At 50.5% G+C, this 14,877-nt stretch overlaps 1 protein-coding gene and 1 long non-coding RNA gene across 3 annotated transcripts in view; both read right to left on the reverse strand.

The window, feature by feature from the left end:
• Positions 1-1,522: 1,522 nt before the first annotated feature.
• On the reverse strand, positions 1,523-4,947 carry LOC308480247. The gene is made up of 2 exons (XR_013987946.1): positions 3,959-4,947; positions 1,523-3,862 (listed from the first exon to the last, which is right to left on the reverse strand). It is a non-coding gene; the product is annotated as an uncharacterized lncRNA (long non-coding RNA).
• A 2,477-nt stretch (positions 4,948-7,424) lies between these two features.
• The window catches only part of SAMD10 (sterile alpha motif domain containing 10), a 64,051-nt gene continuing 56,598 nt past the window's right edge, over positions 7,425-14,877 (reverse strand). Inside the window, exons 4-5 of one of the 2 annotated variants that reach the window (XM_081011597.1) lie at positions 11,434-11,574; positions 7,425-9,094 (exon numbers count right to left, since the gene is read on the reverse strand). In XM_081011597.1, the coding sequence (XP_080867723.1) occupies positions 8,985-9,094; positions 11,434-11,574 (251 nt within the window). In that variant the 3' untranslated portion in view covers positions 7,425-8,984. The other variant, XM_081011598.1, reaches the window with a different exon arrangement.

Genomic DNA, 14,877 nt, shown 5'->3' on the forward strand with positions numbered 1-14,877 from the left:
CCAGCTGCTTTTCCACCAATGGACCAGTTGGGGGGGGGAGGGGCGCCTGTCTTGGGTGGAAAAGCAGTTGCCAGAAGGGGCTGCTGTTGAGCAGAAAGTTGGCTGGAGGGAAAGGGTCAAGCAGTCCCCACTGACCCCATTTCTTTGGGTAAACAGGCTGGGCAGGTTTTTACATTTTCCCCCAAAACATGCACATCCGAGAGATGGTAGTGGGCAAAACAAAATGTGTGAATATATTCTGGGGAGGGGAACCTCTCTCCTTTGAGGAATTATACCTGAGAGTCAGAGAATATGCTGAGTAGATCACTTGAACCATCTGCATGAGCTTCTGGTCTGTTTCCAGGCCCAACTCAAAGGGGCAGGTTTCACCTTTAAATGGCTTTGTGGCCAGGCTACCTTTTTCAGCGCTCACCTGCTTACTTACCTGTCCCCAAGCATTTTCAGATTGTTGATCAGGTGCGCTCATGAAGGTTTTTGCACTTGCTGGCTTTGTGCTGTGGTTTGTTTTATTCTGTTTTATCTCTAGAGCGGTTAACAATTGTTCTTAAGGCTTTTGTGTGTGCATCAACTGCCCAGAAGACACTGTTAATTGGGAACTATATACTAATGGTGTAACTAAAATAAGGAAGCTTCCGGGACCAGCTACCTGCTTCAGGGGGCAAGGGAAAGATGTAATCACACCAGTGGGTCCTGGTATCTACCTGCGGCTGTCAGGTGCCACACTTGACTTCACCAGCAAAGATTTCAACCCAGCCATCAAGGGCAGCCCTGCAGAAACCACATTGCTGTAGTCAAGACCTGAGGTTGCAACGGCACGAGTACCAGGCAGGAAGAAATAAATAACCAACCGAGGCTTCTTTTTCTTCTTTTAATTTTAAAGAACAGTTTCTTTTAATTTTGATATTTGTGTCGAGTACAAAAACCAACCAAATAAAACAAAAAAGCTGTTGTTCTATTCACCTTCATCCCCCCATTTCCCGCCCCCCGCCCCCAGAAACAAACAAACGAAAAGTAGACACAGATGCTTCCCCTTCCTTCCCCCAGCATGGCATTGGAAATATACACAAAATCACATACAGTAGAGAAAGGTCAACTCAGTGGCTTGATTTGCACTACAAACCTATGTTGGCTCATTTCATTAAGTGCCGTGGAGTCTCTTAAATAAAACAAAACAAAAAAACCCCGGGAGTTGTAGTTTGGCAAGGCTCAGTAGCGTACAGGAGGAGAGCGAGTGGTAGTACTCACCCGACCCCCACTGCTGCGTAGGGGGAAAGGCGAGCAGGAGAGGCGATACTGGCAAGGTGCAAATGCGACGGCAGATATACCGGCTTGGCTCCGCCAGTGAGTGTGCACCATGCTGCCCTTGCTGCCGCTTTGCCCCCCCACCCAAAAACTCTCCACTGCAGCACAAAGCAGCCATGCAGATGACCGAAAGTCAGGTCTAGGGTGCTAAGCGATTCCCAGCCCCCACTTATAACCCCCAGGGTTTCCTGGTGATTAAACCAGTTTACGTATGCAGCGCAGATGAGCCCAGGGGTACCTCACTGGAATCGAATTCTCTGAGACACAATAAATACATTCAAGAAACACACACACACACACACACGCACACACACACCACCCACTTTATTGCATGATGTCCTGCGTTATCACCAGTCATGGGATCAATGGGAACAAAAATGTGGGTAGACTTGCAGGGGGACGCGTGCGGTTTCACAAATATTTGAGACCTGCTCGGTGATGTTTCGTTGAGTCAGTAACCCACCCCACGGTTTCAGGGGTGCAAATGCCCCCCAAAATGTCTCCTTGGCGTAAGGCAAATCCACCCAGCGGAGTAATTAATGATTGCTATCTGTCCGGGGGGCCCAGGCCCCCAGAGACAGGAGGGATGCAGCCAGCTGCCAGGTACCCACTGTGTGCACAACTGCAGCCCAGATGAGCCCTTTGAAAAGGCTGAGGCCTGCAACAAAATATTGCAGGGTAGAGTGCTCTTGTTCAGCCAGCCATGCCCTTAATAAGGCTACTCCATTCCATCCTGTCCTTCTTAGGGTGGTTTTTGGGTGCATTTCCCCCCCTTAAAGTTCCCCCTCCCTGATGCTTAGGGTTTTCTTGTTGTTCTGCAAACTCGGGGGCTTCTATCAACCCACCTGGTAGCTCCTTCTTGCATAGGGAGCCTCTTGGGCTACAGAAGGACTGGAACGAGGAAAGTGGGTTTGCTATTAAGAGGAGGGTATGTGGCACGGGTGGCGCTGTGGGTTAAACCACAGAGCCTAGGACTTGCCGATCAGAAGGTCGGCGGTTCGAATCCCCGCGACGGGGTGAGCTCCCGTTGCTCAGTCCCAGCTCCTGCCTACCTAGCAGTTTGAAAGCACGTCAAAGTGCAAGTAGATAAATAGGTACCGCTCTGGCTGGAAGGTAAACGGTATTTCTGTGCGCTGCTCTGGTTCACCAGAAGTGGCTTAGTCATGCTGGCCACATGACCCAGAAGCTGTACACCGGCTCCCTTGCCCAATAAAACGAGATGAGTGCCACAACCCCAGAGTCGGCCACGACTGGACCTAATGGTCAGGGGTCCCTTTACCTTTACCTTTATGTGGCAAAAGGGAACTGGGTGATATCTGAAAACTTGGCAGGAGGCCTGTGGGCTGGAGAATCTACAACAAAGGCTGTTTCTGAAACACTCCAGGTGGAAGACAGAGCAAGTTTAGTTTCTGCTGTTCCAGAGGGCTGGATCTGAATCAATCAATTCATGCATGGCAGGGGGGGTGGACTAGATGAACGTCAGGGGTCCCTTCCAACTCTATGATTGAAGTGTAGCTTTGAAACCCAACCCAGGTGGCAGCTATGCCCGGGTTGGGGGCTGGATCTGGCCGATGGGCTAGATAATTGTTATCTCCACCACGTCTCCTGGGCCATGTTTGGCAGGCGAGTGGAGCCACCCACCTGCCAATCACCTGAAGTCACAAGTGACCCCCACCCACCCACAGGGTTCTTCAGAAGCCCCTTCATAACACTGGCAACAGAGAGCATTGAAAGGAGCTACTCCATAGGCAGCAAACAGGAGCCCCTTTCAAAGCACCATCTTGCCTAGCAGTTAGGGCTTGGGAGGCCTCTCCAATCAGCTGATTGGGGGGCCCAGCCAAGCTCCATTTGGCGACGCCATGTTTTTACCTGCCCCACACCTGGCATTCTATATGGTTAGACCCCCGGGCGTGGAGGTTCCCAGCCCTGGAGCTCTGCTGAGCAATGCTGACAGCAGAAGCTCAGTTTGCAACAGTTCAGGTGACCACAGGCTGGAGTGTTTGCCTAGACCGTCTCCAATGGACGCCATTCACTCCTATGGAAAAAAAGTAACAGCGCTGCACTTGAGAGGATGACATAAAAATGCGATGCTCCAAATGATCCTTGCGCTACAAACGCCAGCCCGTGGCCAAGTCTTCGCCAAGCTGGCAGCGCCTTCCAGATGCCTGGGACTACAACTTCCATGATGGGAGTTGTAGTTTGAGACATCTGGAGGGCACCAGGTTGCCAAAGACTGTGCGTGTCACAGCAACAGGCATTTTGCTCTTAGGAAAACACTGGAAAAACAGCCACATTTTATCCTCTCAATTTCCTGTGGCTCAACAGTGACCTCATTTCTAATGGCATGGGCAACTGACAATTGTATCTCCTTCTGGTTCTTCTCTGCTCATCACTCCAGGGTCTCCGGCCAGTGGTAGATCACATGCTTTGCACCTAAGGAAGTCCAGACTCAAGCCCAGGAGTCTCCAGGTTAAAAGAACCCAGAGTAGCTACCGGCCTGCGGAAGCCGACATAGTATGATGGTGACATGTGTCAGAGTGGGACCCGGGAGACCAAGGCTCTTCCTGGGTGACCTTGGGCCAGTTGCTGCCTCTCAGCCTGACCTACCTCACAGGGTTCTTGTGTGGATGCAACAGGAGAGGTCAGAACCATGCACACCACCTCAAGCTCCTTTGAGAGGGGCACAAGTGTACAAATAAAGCTTCTGAGTGGGCTAGGTGCTCAATATGCCTTATTTCATTTTTCTTGAGGGGCCGTGTCTGCCAGGCTGGGGATGCAAAATGAGACAGGGTGGCTGAGCTTATGGGGTGTGTTTGCCCTGGTGGATAACAGCTCCCAGGGAGCAAAGAAGAAGAAGAAGAGGAGGAGTTTGGATTTGATATCCCGCTTTATCACTACCTGAAGGAGTCTCAAAGTGGCTAACATTCTCCTTTCCCTTCCTCCCCCACAACAAACACTCTGTGAGGTGAGTGGGGCTGAGAGACTTCAGAGAAGTGTGACTGGCCCAAGGTCACCCAGCAGCTGCAAGTGGGGGAGCAGGGTATCGAACCCAGTTCACCAGATTACGAGTCCACCGCTCTTAACCACTACACCATACTGGCAGCCCTAAACCAGACAGATTATGGATTATGGACCTGACTCTTGAGAGTCTTAATCTCAAGGTTGTGGGTTCGAACCCCACATTGGGCAAAAGATTCCTGCCTTGCAGGGGGGGCTGGACTTGAGGAACCCTGGTGATCCCTTCCAATTCTATGGTTCTAAGTCAAAGGCAGGCCCTGACGCAAATGGGCTACATTGGACAGTATTTTTAATACATTTAGCGGTATAAGATATAAATGAGCGGCCGAACCAGCGTTCAGACCTGCCCAGAGCAAAGGGCCTTCCTCACACAATGCAAAACCGAGGAGCTTTTATATCTGGTGTAACAGGAATTTGGATCTTCGAGTACAATGCCGTTGTCCCCAATCTACCATATTTTTCGCTCTATAAGACGCACCAGACCACAAGACGCACCTAGTTTTTGGAGGAGGAAAACAAGAAAAACAATATTCTGAATCTCAGAAGCCAGAACAGCAAGAGGGATCGCTGCGCAGTGAAAGCAGCGATCCCTCTTGCTGTTCTGGCTTCTGGGATAGCTGCGCAGCCTGCATTCGCTCCATAGGACGCACACAACATTTCCCCTTACTTTTTAGGAGGGAAAAAGGGAGTCTTATAGAGCAAAAAATACGGTAATTTCTGCAGAATGGGTCTGAGCAGCCGGGCTGGAGGGCAAAGATGGCCAGGTTTCCCCCAGAGGCTCTGTCTGACTGCCAAGGCAGAGCTGCCCATTTAGAGGGTGAGGAGAGACGGCTTAGGGAAATTACTTTGGACATTTGATAAGGGACCTTATTGCCCAGCCTGTCGCGGGGATGAGCTCGCCTCGGGGAGGACTGCCGGGGAACTAATCAAAAGCATTGTTTCACAGCTGGGTGGTCAGGAAGAGCTGGGCGGGAGGTGGGTGACGGAGGCCGGGAAGAACACCCTTTGCAGTGGCTTGTACGACCGAACTTATTGGTGGTTTTGGGAGCACTCCTAGGCAGAGAAAAGGTAGACCAGGGGCAGACTTTGGTCTTTCAAATTTCAACGATGCAAGGCCAAAATTCGCCTCTCGCCTTCCATTCTGCTCATAGTTTCGGCACCCCCTGGGCTCAGCGCCCAGCGCAGTGGAGCTATTTTTCCTGCCCTAAATCTGCCTCTGTGAGGTCCCACAGGAGATGGGAACCTGTGTCCCTCCAGAGGTCACTGGACTCCAACTCCCATCAGCCCCAGACCACATGGCCAATGGCACCGGCTATGACATCATCGGCGGCTAGTCCATTAAGCCAAGCAGTCTTGTGCCTTCTGCGCTACTAGTCCCTGTGATCGCACGGCACGGTCCCAAATTTCAAACGCCAATAATAATTCATTGTCAAGGGAGCAATAACATGCGCTGGGTTTTAATGGGCTGACTTATGACCTTGGCAGTGGGGCGCACCCTGCAGATAACAGCACCGCTATTAATTTTAATAGACTGTGCAGAGGAGGAGAATTGAAGGATTGGGGGCACCCTCAGAAGCAGAGGAATCTGCCAAGGGCAGCGCAATGATTGCAAAAGCATTGCCTTTTGATGTAAGCTAAATCGATTTTCACGAGTGCTCTGGGCGCATTCTGAGCTGTGCATTTTATCTGGGGCAGGGGAGAGAGTCTTTAGAAAGCATGGTCTGCTGCACTGGAGGCAAGCGAAGGGCAGGAGAGCATTCAGGTGGGTCTGTGCAGAAAGTGGGGAGAGTAACTCAGCCCAGTTACCGAAATGGACCCAAAGGTCATGGACCCAAATCTATACGGCTACAGATTTTCCCCCATGGGAAAAACTCTCACCTCAACCACCAAGGGGAATCTACCTAGTTTCCCAAAAGTGGGTCAGCTGCCCGTCAGGAGAGGGGAGTGTTTAGTAAGACCTCGAAGACAGAGTCCCCACGAGGGATACTGCAGAGCTGCCAGAGTGGATGATGTTGACACGGGTTGTTGAGATTCCTGCATTGCAAGGGATCAGACGACACCTGATAGTCCCTTCCGACTCTACAATTCTATGATGGCCAACGGCCTGGCTCCGTATAAGGCATCTTCTCCAGCTCAGAAGTTTGGGGCTTTCTTTTGGCCCTTTCTAACTACCTGCCATGTTGGGCGAAGGATGGGCTGGCAGAACAGGTGTGGTTTCTGAAAGGAGAAGTGTCAGAAATGGCCCTTGCTATTTAGCTCGAGGAAGGCCTTCAAGTATCCAGCGGTGACCTGATCTCTAGGGTTTTCACAGTGAGTGCAGCAGTGCTGGAGGATACGCACTGCGAATCAAGTGAGCTCGGGCAGCACTTTCTAATCACAAGTGTTTTGGTGCAGACCTTTTTTTTTAACTTTGAGAGGGCATAGAGGCTGTGCACAGAAATACAGAAGGTGCTAAGGTTTGTAGTTAGGGCAAAATACCTCTGAGGTGTATGCTAGTATAGCCATACCTCTTGTTACGTTTGGTTCAGGTTACGTCTTTTCAGGTTGCGTCCTGCGGCAACCCGGAAGTACCGGAAAGGATTACTTCTGGGTTTCGCCGCTCACACATGCGCAGACGCGCAAAAATGACGTTATGCGCATGTGCAGAAGCGGCAAATTGCGACCTGCGCATGTGCAGACGCACAGATGTGGGTTGTGTTCCTCTCAGGTTGCGAACGGGGCTCCGGAACGGATCCTGTTCGCAAACAGAGGTACCACTGTACAAGATGGAACCAGAGCCAAAAGTATTGGGGGCCTCCTCCTTCCTTCCTTCCTTCCTTCCTTCCTTCCTTCCTTTATTTCTTTCTCTCTCCCCCTCATCTCCTTTTCTCTTCTTCTCCCGTTGTGACACCCTCTCTCTCTCTCTCTCTCTCTCTCTCTCTCTCTCTCTCTCTCTCTTTCTGTGACACTTCCATCCCTGTCATTCCCATCCAACAGTCTGCTAGGAGAGGGGCCAACGACTCTTTGACCTTTTTCAGAGGACATGCCCTCCTTCTCCAGCCCCACCCCCCGCTTGCGGGAAATAAGAGCCACAGTTCCCCCCAGCTGTTGAAAGGAGGACTGTGACACTGCTTGCGAACCACCACTCAGCACATGCCAAGCATCATTATTAGATGTGGGTGGGTTGGGGGGTGGGGAAGAGGGAATGTCAAAAGCCTCTTTCACAAGTCATTATTAAACAGCTCAGGACCGCAATACCTCAAGGACCCCCTCTCCCCATTTGAACCGACCCAGACCCTGCAATCATCATCGGAGGCCCTTCTTCGTGTGTCTCCTCCACAAGAGGTCTGGAGCGTGGCAACACGAAAACAGGGACTTTTGTGTGGTGGCTCCCTGTTTGTGGAACGCTCTCTCCAGGGAGTCTCTGACATTAACATTCTCTAGCCTTTTAACTGTGTTTGGGGGTTATTGGTTTATTTTTGTTTTTGCTTCATTATGCATTTTGTGTTCTCATTTTATATTTTTATGCTGTGAACCGCTCTGCAATCTTTTGGATGAAGGGCGATGTACAAATTTAATAAATTAATATTGATAATGATAATAACATTTACTACCTTTCAGGGATCCTGTGTGTTTGCTCACTCTCGTTGATGTTGTTTTGTTTGGCTTTCCTTTGTTTTTTTTTGTTTTGTTTTTTACAGAAAACCTTGTTAAAATACATAAAGCTTCACTGGGCGACTCTTAATTTAAATTCCTGTTCCAGAAATGTGGGTTGTTGTTAGGAAGCGGCCTTTTATCAGGTCCAAGAATTTGTCCGCAAAGTTGAGTATTGGGCAGTGTTTCTGTCCGGGGTCTCGGCCAGAAGGTCCCTCCCAACAACTGCTCCCAAATCTTTGGAACCGAAGACCCCAGGAACTGAACTTGAGACCATTTGCATGCTAAAGAGGGGCTTTACCACTGAGCTACAGTCCCTCCAAAATTTCCAAGATGACCAGTGACAGAGACAGGCTGCTTCTGTGGCCAGTGTCTGGCAGTATGTACAGTCATTGGCTGTCATCACTCTCAATCCAGCCTTGGCTTCTCAACACAACCTCCCTCCCCAAATATATCACAGCCTCAGCAAGGAGGAGACAGTCTGAATGTCGGACGAAGAATCCACTGCAATTAGCAGCAGGAATTGCCCTAACAGCGTATTATTTTTAAAAAGTCAAGTTTGGGCATTTGTGCATTCAGGTTAAAAATCTGACCAAAGTTCTGCATTAACACACCCATACACAGAGGCCCCCCCCATTGTTTTTACTCTCATGTAGCAGTAGTAATAATAAACAGTGCTTACGTAGCATGTTAAGGAGTGTTCAAAACGATGGGCAGCTGGTTGTTATCCTCCCAGCAGCCCTATAAGGTAGACCAGAATTTTTATCCTCATATTGCAGATGGTGGTGGGGGGGGTGGGGGGGGTCAGAGGCTGGTGAGCTTGTGGCAAAGGCAAGGGTTCAACCTGGGAATTCTGAATTTGGAGGATGGCCTCTGAACCACTCCAGCCCACACACCCTGATTGCTACGGAGAGCCTCTGAACGAGATCCAAGACGCCTGTACAATGAAGCGAGTGAAGCATTTGCAAAATCCTCGGATTCAGAAGTCTTCCGTGTCCTTCTGGGGAGAAAGTCTGTCCTCGCTGGTTTCGTCAAGGAAACAATTTCGCGCTGTGATCGGATCCCACGAGGCTGAGTTTGACAAGTCCTAGTGGCGGTGGTTTGGCGTGGCATGAGTTCTGAGCCAGACAGCAGCTGGTCTCTGCATGGAACCAATGAGGAATCAAAGAGAAGAGTGAGGGGTGTGTGTCGGGGTGGGTGGGGAGAGCGAGCGCACCAAATACCGCCCCCCCTGGAGCCAGTCTGGGATCGGGTCCCTTCCTAATTTCCCAAGCATGCAATCGAGGTGTCCAGACCTGCGGTCCACACAAGCCATCCACATCCCAGAAGCGATGCAACTTCACAGTGTCGTGCCGGGACAAGCCGGAGAGGTTAGGAGATGTTCCCAAAAGAGGCTGGAAAAAGGAGGGTTGGGAGGGAAGGAAAGAAACAGAAAAAAGGGAGTAAGTACCAAAGCTGTCAAGGGAGATTGGAGGCGGAGGACACAGGGGAAAATCGTGGCGACGGGTGAATTGGGGAAGGGGACGCCTCAAGCAAGACTGGGGGACAGCACTCCTGGGCCCACCTGGAAGTTGGAAATGAGGTCAAGGGGGAGAGGGTGAAGACACTTGGAAGGTTCTCAGAAGGTTTCCAGCAGACAGATCTTGGAGGCTCCTGGTCCAGTCTTGCTTTGGGAGCCAGACAACTGGGTGACTGCAATGGAGGAGGGGGGAAGCCCGGCTGCAGGGGAAAGATGCCCCATCCATGATGCAGGAACAAGGCCAGGCTGGCCCGCTCCCCTCCTCTGAAGCAAGGCCAGGACATGCAGAGGGGAGGATGCTGGCCAAGGACAAGCATAAGGAGACAACATCTGGAGGGAAGGAGTGAGGGTGTGGGGATGCTGAACCGCGGAGGAAAGAGGAAGAGAAAAGGAATGGAGGAGATTGGCGAAATGGGGGAAGAGAAGAAGTAGGAAGGGAGGAAGCAGAGAGGGCGACTAGCAGGAGGGAGTGAGATGGGGAAGGAAGAGCAAAGGTGGGGAGCAGACTCAAAGGATGGAATGAGAATCGAGGGAAGAGATGCGGGGTGAAAGAGAGGAAGATGGCTGGCTGGCGACTTTTCCCCCTGGGCAGAATCACCCTTCCTTGTAGGTCCCTCCCTCTCAGGTGGGTTGCAGCTTATGGAGGGGTCGGTGCATGCAAAATTTGTTCAGACTCTTATCTGATGTCATCCTCATCAAATTCCCACCCCCTATTACCGTATTTTTCACTCCATAAGACGCACCTGACCATAAGACGTACCTGTTTTTTAGAGGAGGAAAGGGGGAAAGCCCCAGTTTTTTGAGGATCAGCTCACAGTTGTGCAGCTTCTTTTGCAAAGGGGAAAAGCCCCGGTTTTTTAAGGATCAGCTCAAAGTTGTTGAGCTTACTTTGCAAAGGTAAAAAAATCCTGTTTTTATGGGGTTCAACTCACAGTTCTGCAGCTTCTTTAGGAAAGGAAAGGGAGCCCTTTCTACAGTTTCCTGACAGATAATCTAATCAGCCAGTCACATGTCGCTGGGGAAACAAACAGCCTCCGTCTGCAGAACATTCAACAATGGAGGCCTGGGCTGGAAAGGGAGCCAGCGATCAACCACACATTTGCTCCATAAGACGCACAGACATTTCCCCTTACTTTTTAGGAGGAAAAAAGTGTGTCTTGTGGAGCGAAAAATACGGTAGCTTCCAACTTAAAACGGATTTTCTATTTCCGCAGAAAATCCAATAAGTAAAAGTCAAAAGACGCTACAGCACCTTTGGAAATGGCAAATGGGAAGGTGCAGGGAGGGGGAACTATGGGAAAGGGTTTTTTTAAAATATATAATACTACGACATGTGGATCTTGCAATAAGACTGCAGGAATAAGCAGCACCCAAGTCCACAACAAACTGCTGTGCATTGAAGCACCCACAACATCCTGTTTAAACACTCTTTAAAAGGATGGCTGAGATGCAAATGTCACTTCCAGGCAAGATTCACCCTGATCTGTTGGCACAGAAGCTTGCCGGGAGGTCGGATGAAGTCAGCATTCATCCTAATTTGTTGGCAGGGAGGTTAAACGATGTTGTGCCTGGCAGTTGTTCGTTACCCTACATTTCCCCAGTGCAATTTGCCGGCAGGTTCCCTTATTGCAAAAAGTCCAGTTTGGGGGGCAAAGAGGCTTGTTGTGAAAGAGGCCCGGCTCAGCTTTAACAATGCAACGTGGATTTGCTAGTGCGGAACTGAATCCCACCCAAAACCAGCAACAGTCTGAAAGTGCCCCGAATCTCAGAGCTTCACCCCACAAGTCCCAGCTTTGCAGGCGGAGAAGTAGAATCCATGGCAAGACAGACAGACGTAGCCGGGAGGAACAAGAAGTAACCCTCAAAGGTTACTTGTCTTTAGGCTGACCAACGCAGCAGGCCACTCAAATGCAGGGAATCGGGAATGATTTGGGGACATCCCGCCCCCCCAGCCAAAGTACCTTGACTGAGGAGCTGTAGGTTGCGGACTTCCTCGCGCACCTGCAGTTGCAGCACCTGTTGGAGGACTTCCTGCCGCTGAGACTCGTGGATTATCCCCATGCGCTGCAACTTCTCCGCATTCAGCCGCAGCAACGCCCGACCTGCCGGGAAGAAAGCAGAACCGTGAGGAGGAGGAGGGAGAAAGGGCCAGATAAGAGCTCTGGGGGGGGGGGGTGTTCCTCCTGACACCAGGCTTCTGTGCAGAGGGGTTTTATTTTTTGGAGCAGGGAGCAATCCAGCCAGGCTCCCCCTTGCAGCCTGAAGTGGGGACAGCCCAGGCATAGACAGACCGTTCCACATACGGTGCGTTGAATCTTTCAACTTCCAAAAATGGGGGGGCGCTAAAATGTTGTAACATGACCTGGGAACTCAACAGGTATTTTGGTTAAATCAATATTGTTTAGCTTTGCTCGGTAAGTAAAATGTGTGCAACGTGGCACGGAAATAATTAAAAATCATTGCCAAGTACCCGCAGCCATATTCTGTATTTTATAAAGCATTACCTGCCGTTTTCATAAGGTAAAATTGAAACGCTTTTGGTTTTCCAAAGGCAGTTTCTGCGCTTCTCCATCTCACCAAGCTAAATGTCCAGTCACTAAAATGATGGCAGATTTGAATTCATCACCCCAAAAAACGTATTTTTAAGACCCCTCACTAAAGAAATTTGCAAAATGTAAGCTTCAAATGAAATACTGTATTGTTTCCGGACTCATCCCAGAATTTTGTGGTGATTTTTCTACAACGCAAAACAGGTCAAACCGGATGATATGAAATTCATGTATCTGGGTGTTTCAGATGGCAGCTGGTCAGATACACGTGTGTGCCTGTGTGCACATAATAATAATAATAATAATAATAATAATAATTTATTATTTGTACCCCGCCCATCTGGCTGGGTTTCCCCAGCCACTCTGGGCGGCTTCCATAGAAACAAAAAATACAGTAAAATATCACAGATTAAAAGCTTCCCTGAACAGGGCTGCCTTAAGATGCCTTCTAAATGTCAGGTAGTTATTTATCGCTTTGACATCTGATGGGAGGGCGTTCCACAGGGCAGGCGCCACTACCGAGAAGGCCCTCTGCCTGGTTCCCTGTAGCTTTGCTTCTCGCAATGAGGGAACCACCAGAAGGCCCTCGGCGCTGGACCTCAGTGTCCGGGCAGAACGATGGGGGTGGAGACGCTCCTACAGGTATACTGGGCCGAGGCCGTTTAGGGCTTTAAAGGTCAGCACCAACACTTTGAATTGTGCTCGGAAACGTACTGGGAGCCAATGTAGGTCTTCCAGGACCGGTGTTGTGGTCCCGGCGGCCGCTCCCAGTCACCAGTCTAGCTGCCGCATTCTGGATTAATTGTAGTTTCCGGGTCACCTTCAAAGGTAGCCCCACGTAGAGCGCATTGCAGTAGTCCAAGCGGGAGATAACTAGAGCATGCACCACTCTGGCGAGACAGTCCGCGGGCAGGGAGGGTCATGAGGGGTTTTAACCCTTTCCTCCCCACCCTGTGGCCCTTTCAGAAATCCCTGCCCTCCAGAGTTGCTGTGACCAGAGGCTTCAAGGAGTCAGCGTTCATTTTGGGCTACAGTGGGGTGGGGGGGGGGCAAAGGACTCAACTCCTCCCTCCCTATGCCCCACAGTCCTGATCCCGATTCCTCCCCCCCCCCCCAAACTCACTGATTGCTATTTAGCAACAAGGAACAAAACCCCAAACCCTCAAAGTGTGGCCAGGGGGGTGTAGTGGTTCACGTGCTCGACCAGGACCTGGCTTCAAATCCCAGCTAAGCCGCAAAGTGCACCACGTGACGTTGGGCCAGCCGCTGTCACTCTAACCCGCCTCGCAGGGCTGTTGTGGAGATAAAACGGAGAGGCGGAGGATCGCCTTGAGCAACTCGGAGGAAAGGTGCGACGTAAGTGTAATGAATAAAATGAAGCCTGTCGTAAAATGATGCTGTGCTGACCCAACCCTACAAATCATGCAGCTTGGAAGGTATTTCTTTCCTGCAACGGGGTTTCTCTCTGTTTCTCCAATCTACCTCCTGCATCAAAACCCATTTTATTTCAAAGGCTCCTCTGTGAGCACTGGAGGAATGTTGGAACAGATTGGTGCATCCTCCCTAGAACGCAAGATTTTCCCATCAGCCCCCTCTCCTGCCATCCAGGCTTTGTGAGCGGAGGGATGTTATAACTCGCTCGGCCCACCTCTCCTGCGGGGACAATTGCTAATGCTTCCTTTATTTCCAACGCAAGGGCTTGAGCGAGCCGTTCCATTAGTGTTTCACCAAACCCTCCAAGGCACGCAAGGCTGAGGGAGCAGCCTTTGTGACTCCCAGGGAGAAAACACCACAACTTCTCTCCCTTTCTCTTCCCTTTCTTCCTCTCTGCCTCCCAAATCAGGACACAGATACGTTACCCTCTTCTAAGCAAAGGTTGGGGCAGGGAGGAAACACAGGCAGTTTGATCTGTCTGCTTTCTTTGGTTCCAAACAAACACACACCCCAGACAGTGTCTGCGCAGTAATTATTGGCTCGGGCTACTTTCTCTCTTGCTTGTAAAATATTAATCCAGCAACTTCGCATGCTTGTCTGCTTCATGTTCTCCTGCAAAGATCCTTTTGTTCTCCAGATCAAGCCGCCCTGGATCTACTATTTTCTGTCAGCCTGGAAAACCCAGAAAGGATGTCACGCTGAAAGGCTGCCGCAAGTACCTACACAAGGAGCAATTAATGCTGCCTGGCAGAACCGGCCCAAAACCTTTTGCCGCCTGAGGCAAAGGACAACAAGATGGCTCCCCTACTCTACTTCCACATTCAGAAGGTGACTGGGCCAAGAGCTGACTCAAACTTCCATGCTGGCAACAGGACAGTAGCATCCCTGAGGGCTGCTGGCTGGGGCAGGGCACTCCTGCTTCTGCCCACCAACAGAAGGGAACAGTCAGTGAAGCAGTGCTGCTGCCACCCCTCAGCTTCTGCCGCCAAAAGCGGTTGCCTCCCTCTGCCCAATGGCTGCACCGGCTCTGTTGCTCACCTGTACATATGTGACAAAAGGAACGATCCTCTAGGCAAGGGTGTGAAGATGCTAAGTTCTGAACAAAGAATCCAACAACCTTTAGACAGCGCCAAAGCCAGAGAAAATATGCACACACACACCCCGTCCTGAGCTTCCCATCGGCTACTCCCCGACTCATCCATCCACTGTTTGCCGAAGCATGCCAGATTGTAATATGGCCACTCTCCTAAAAACTTAGCGCCACAGCATTATATTATATTTTCTGAGAATCCTCCAGAAAAACAATCTCTCAAAGGACCTGTTGATGGCATTTTACCATTGTACTGTGGAGAGTGTATTAACTTATGGTCTGTGCGTGTGGTTTGGGAGCTGCACGGTCAGGGAAAAAACAATGCTGGCCAG

Source organism: Podarcis pityusensis (genome assembly GCF_964106645.2).
Source record: "Podarcis pityusensis genome assembly, chromosome: 6".
Lineage (NCBI taxonomy): Eukaryota > Metazoa > Chordata > Lepidosauria > Squamata > Lacertidae > Podarcis > Podarcis pityusensis.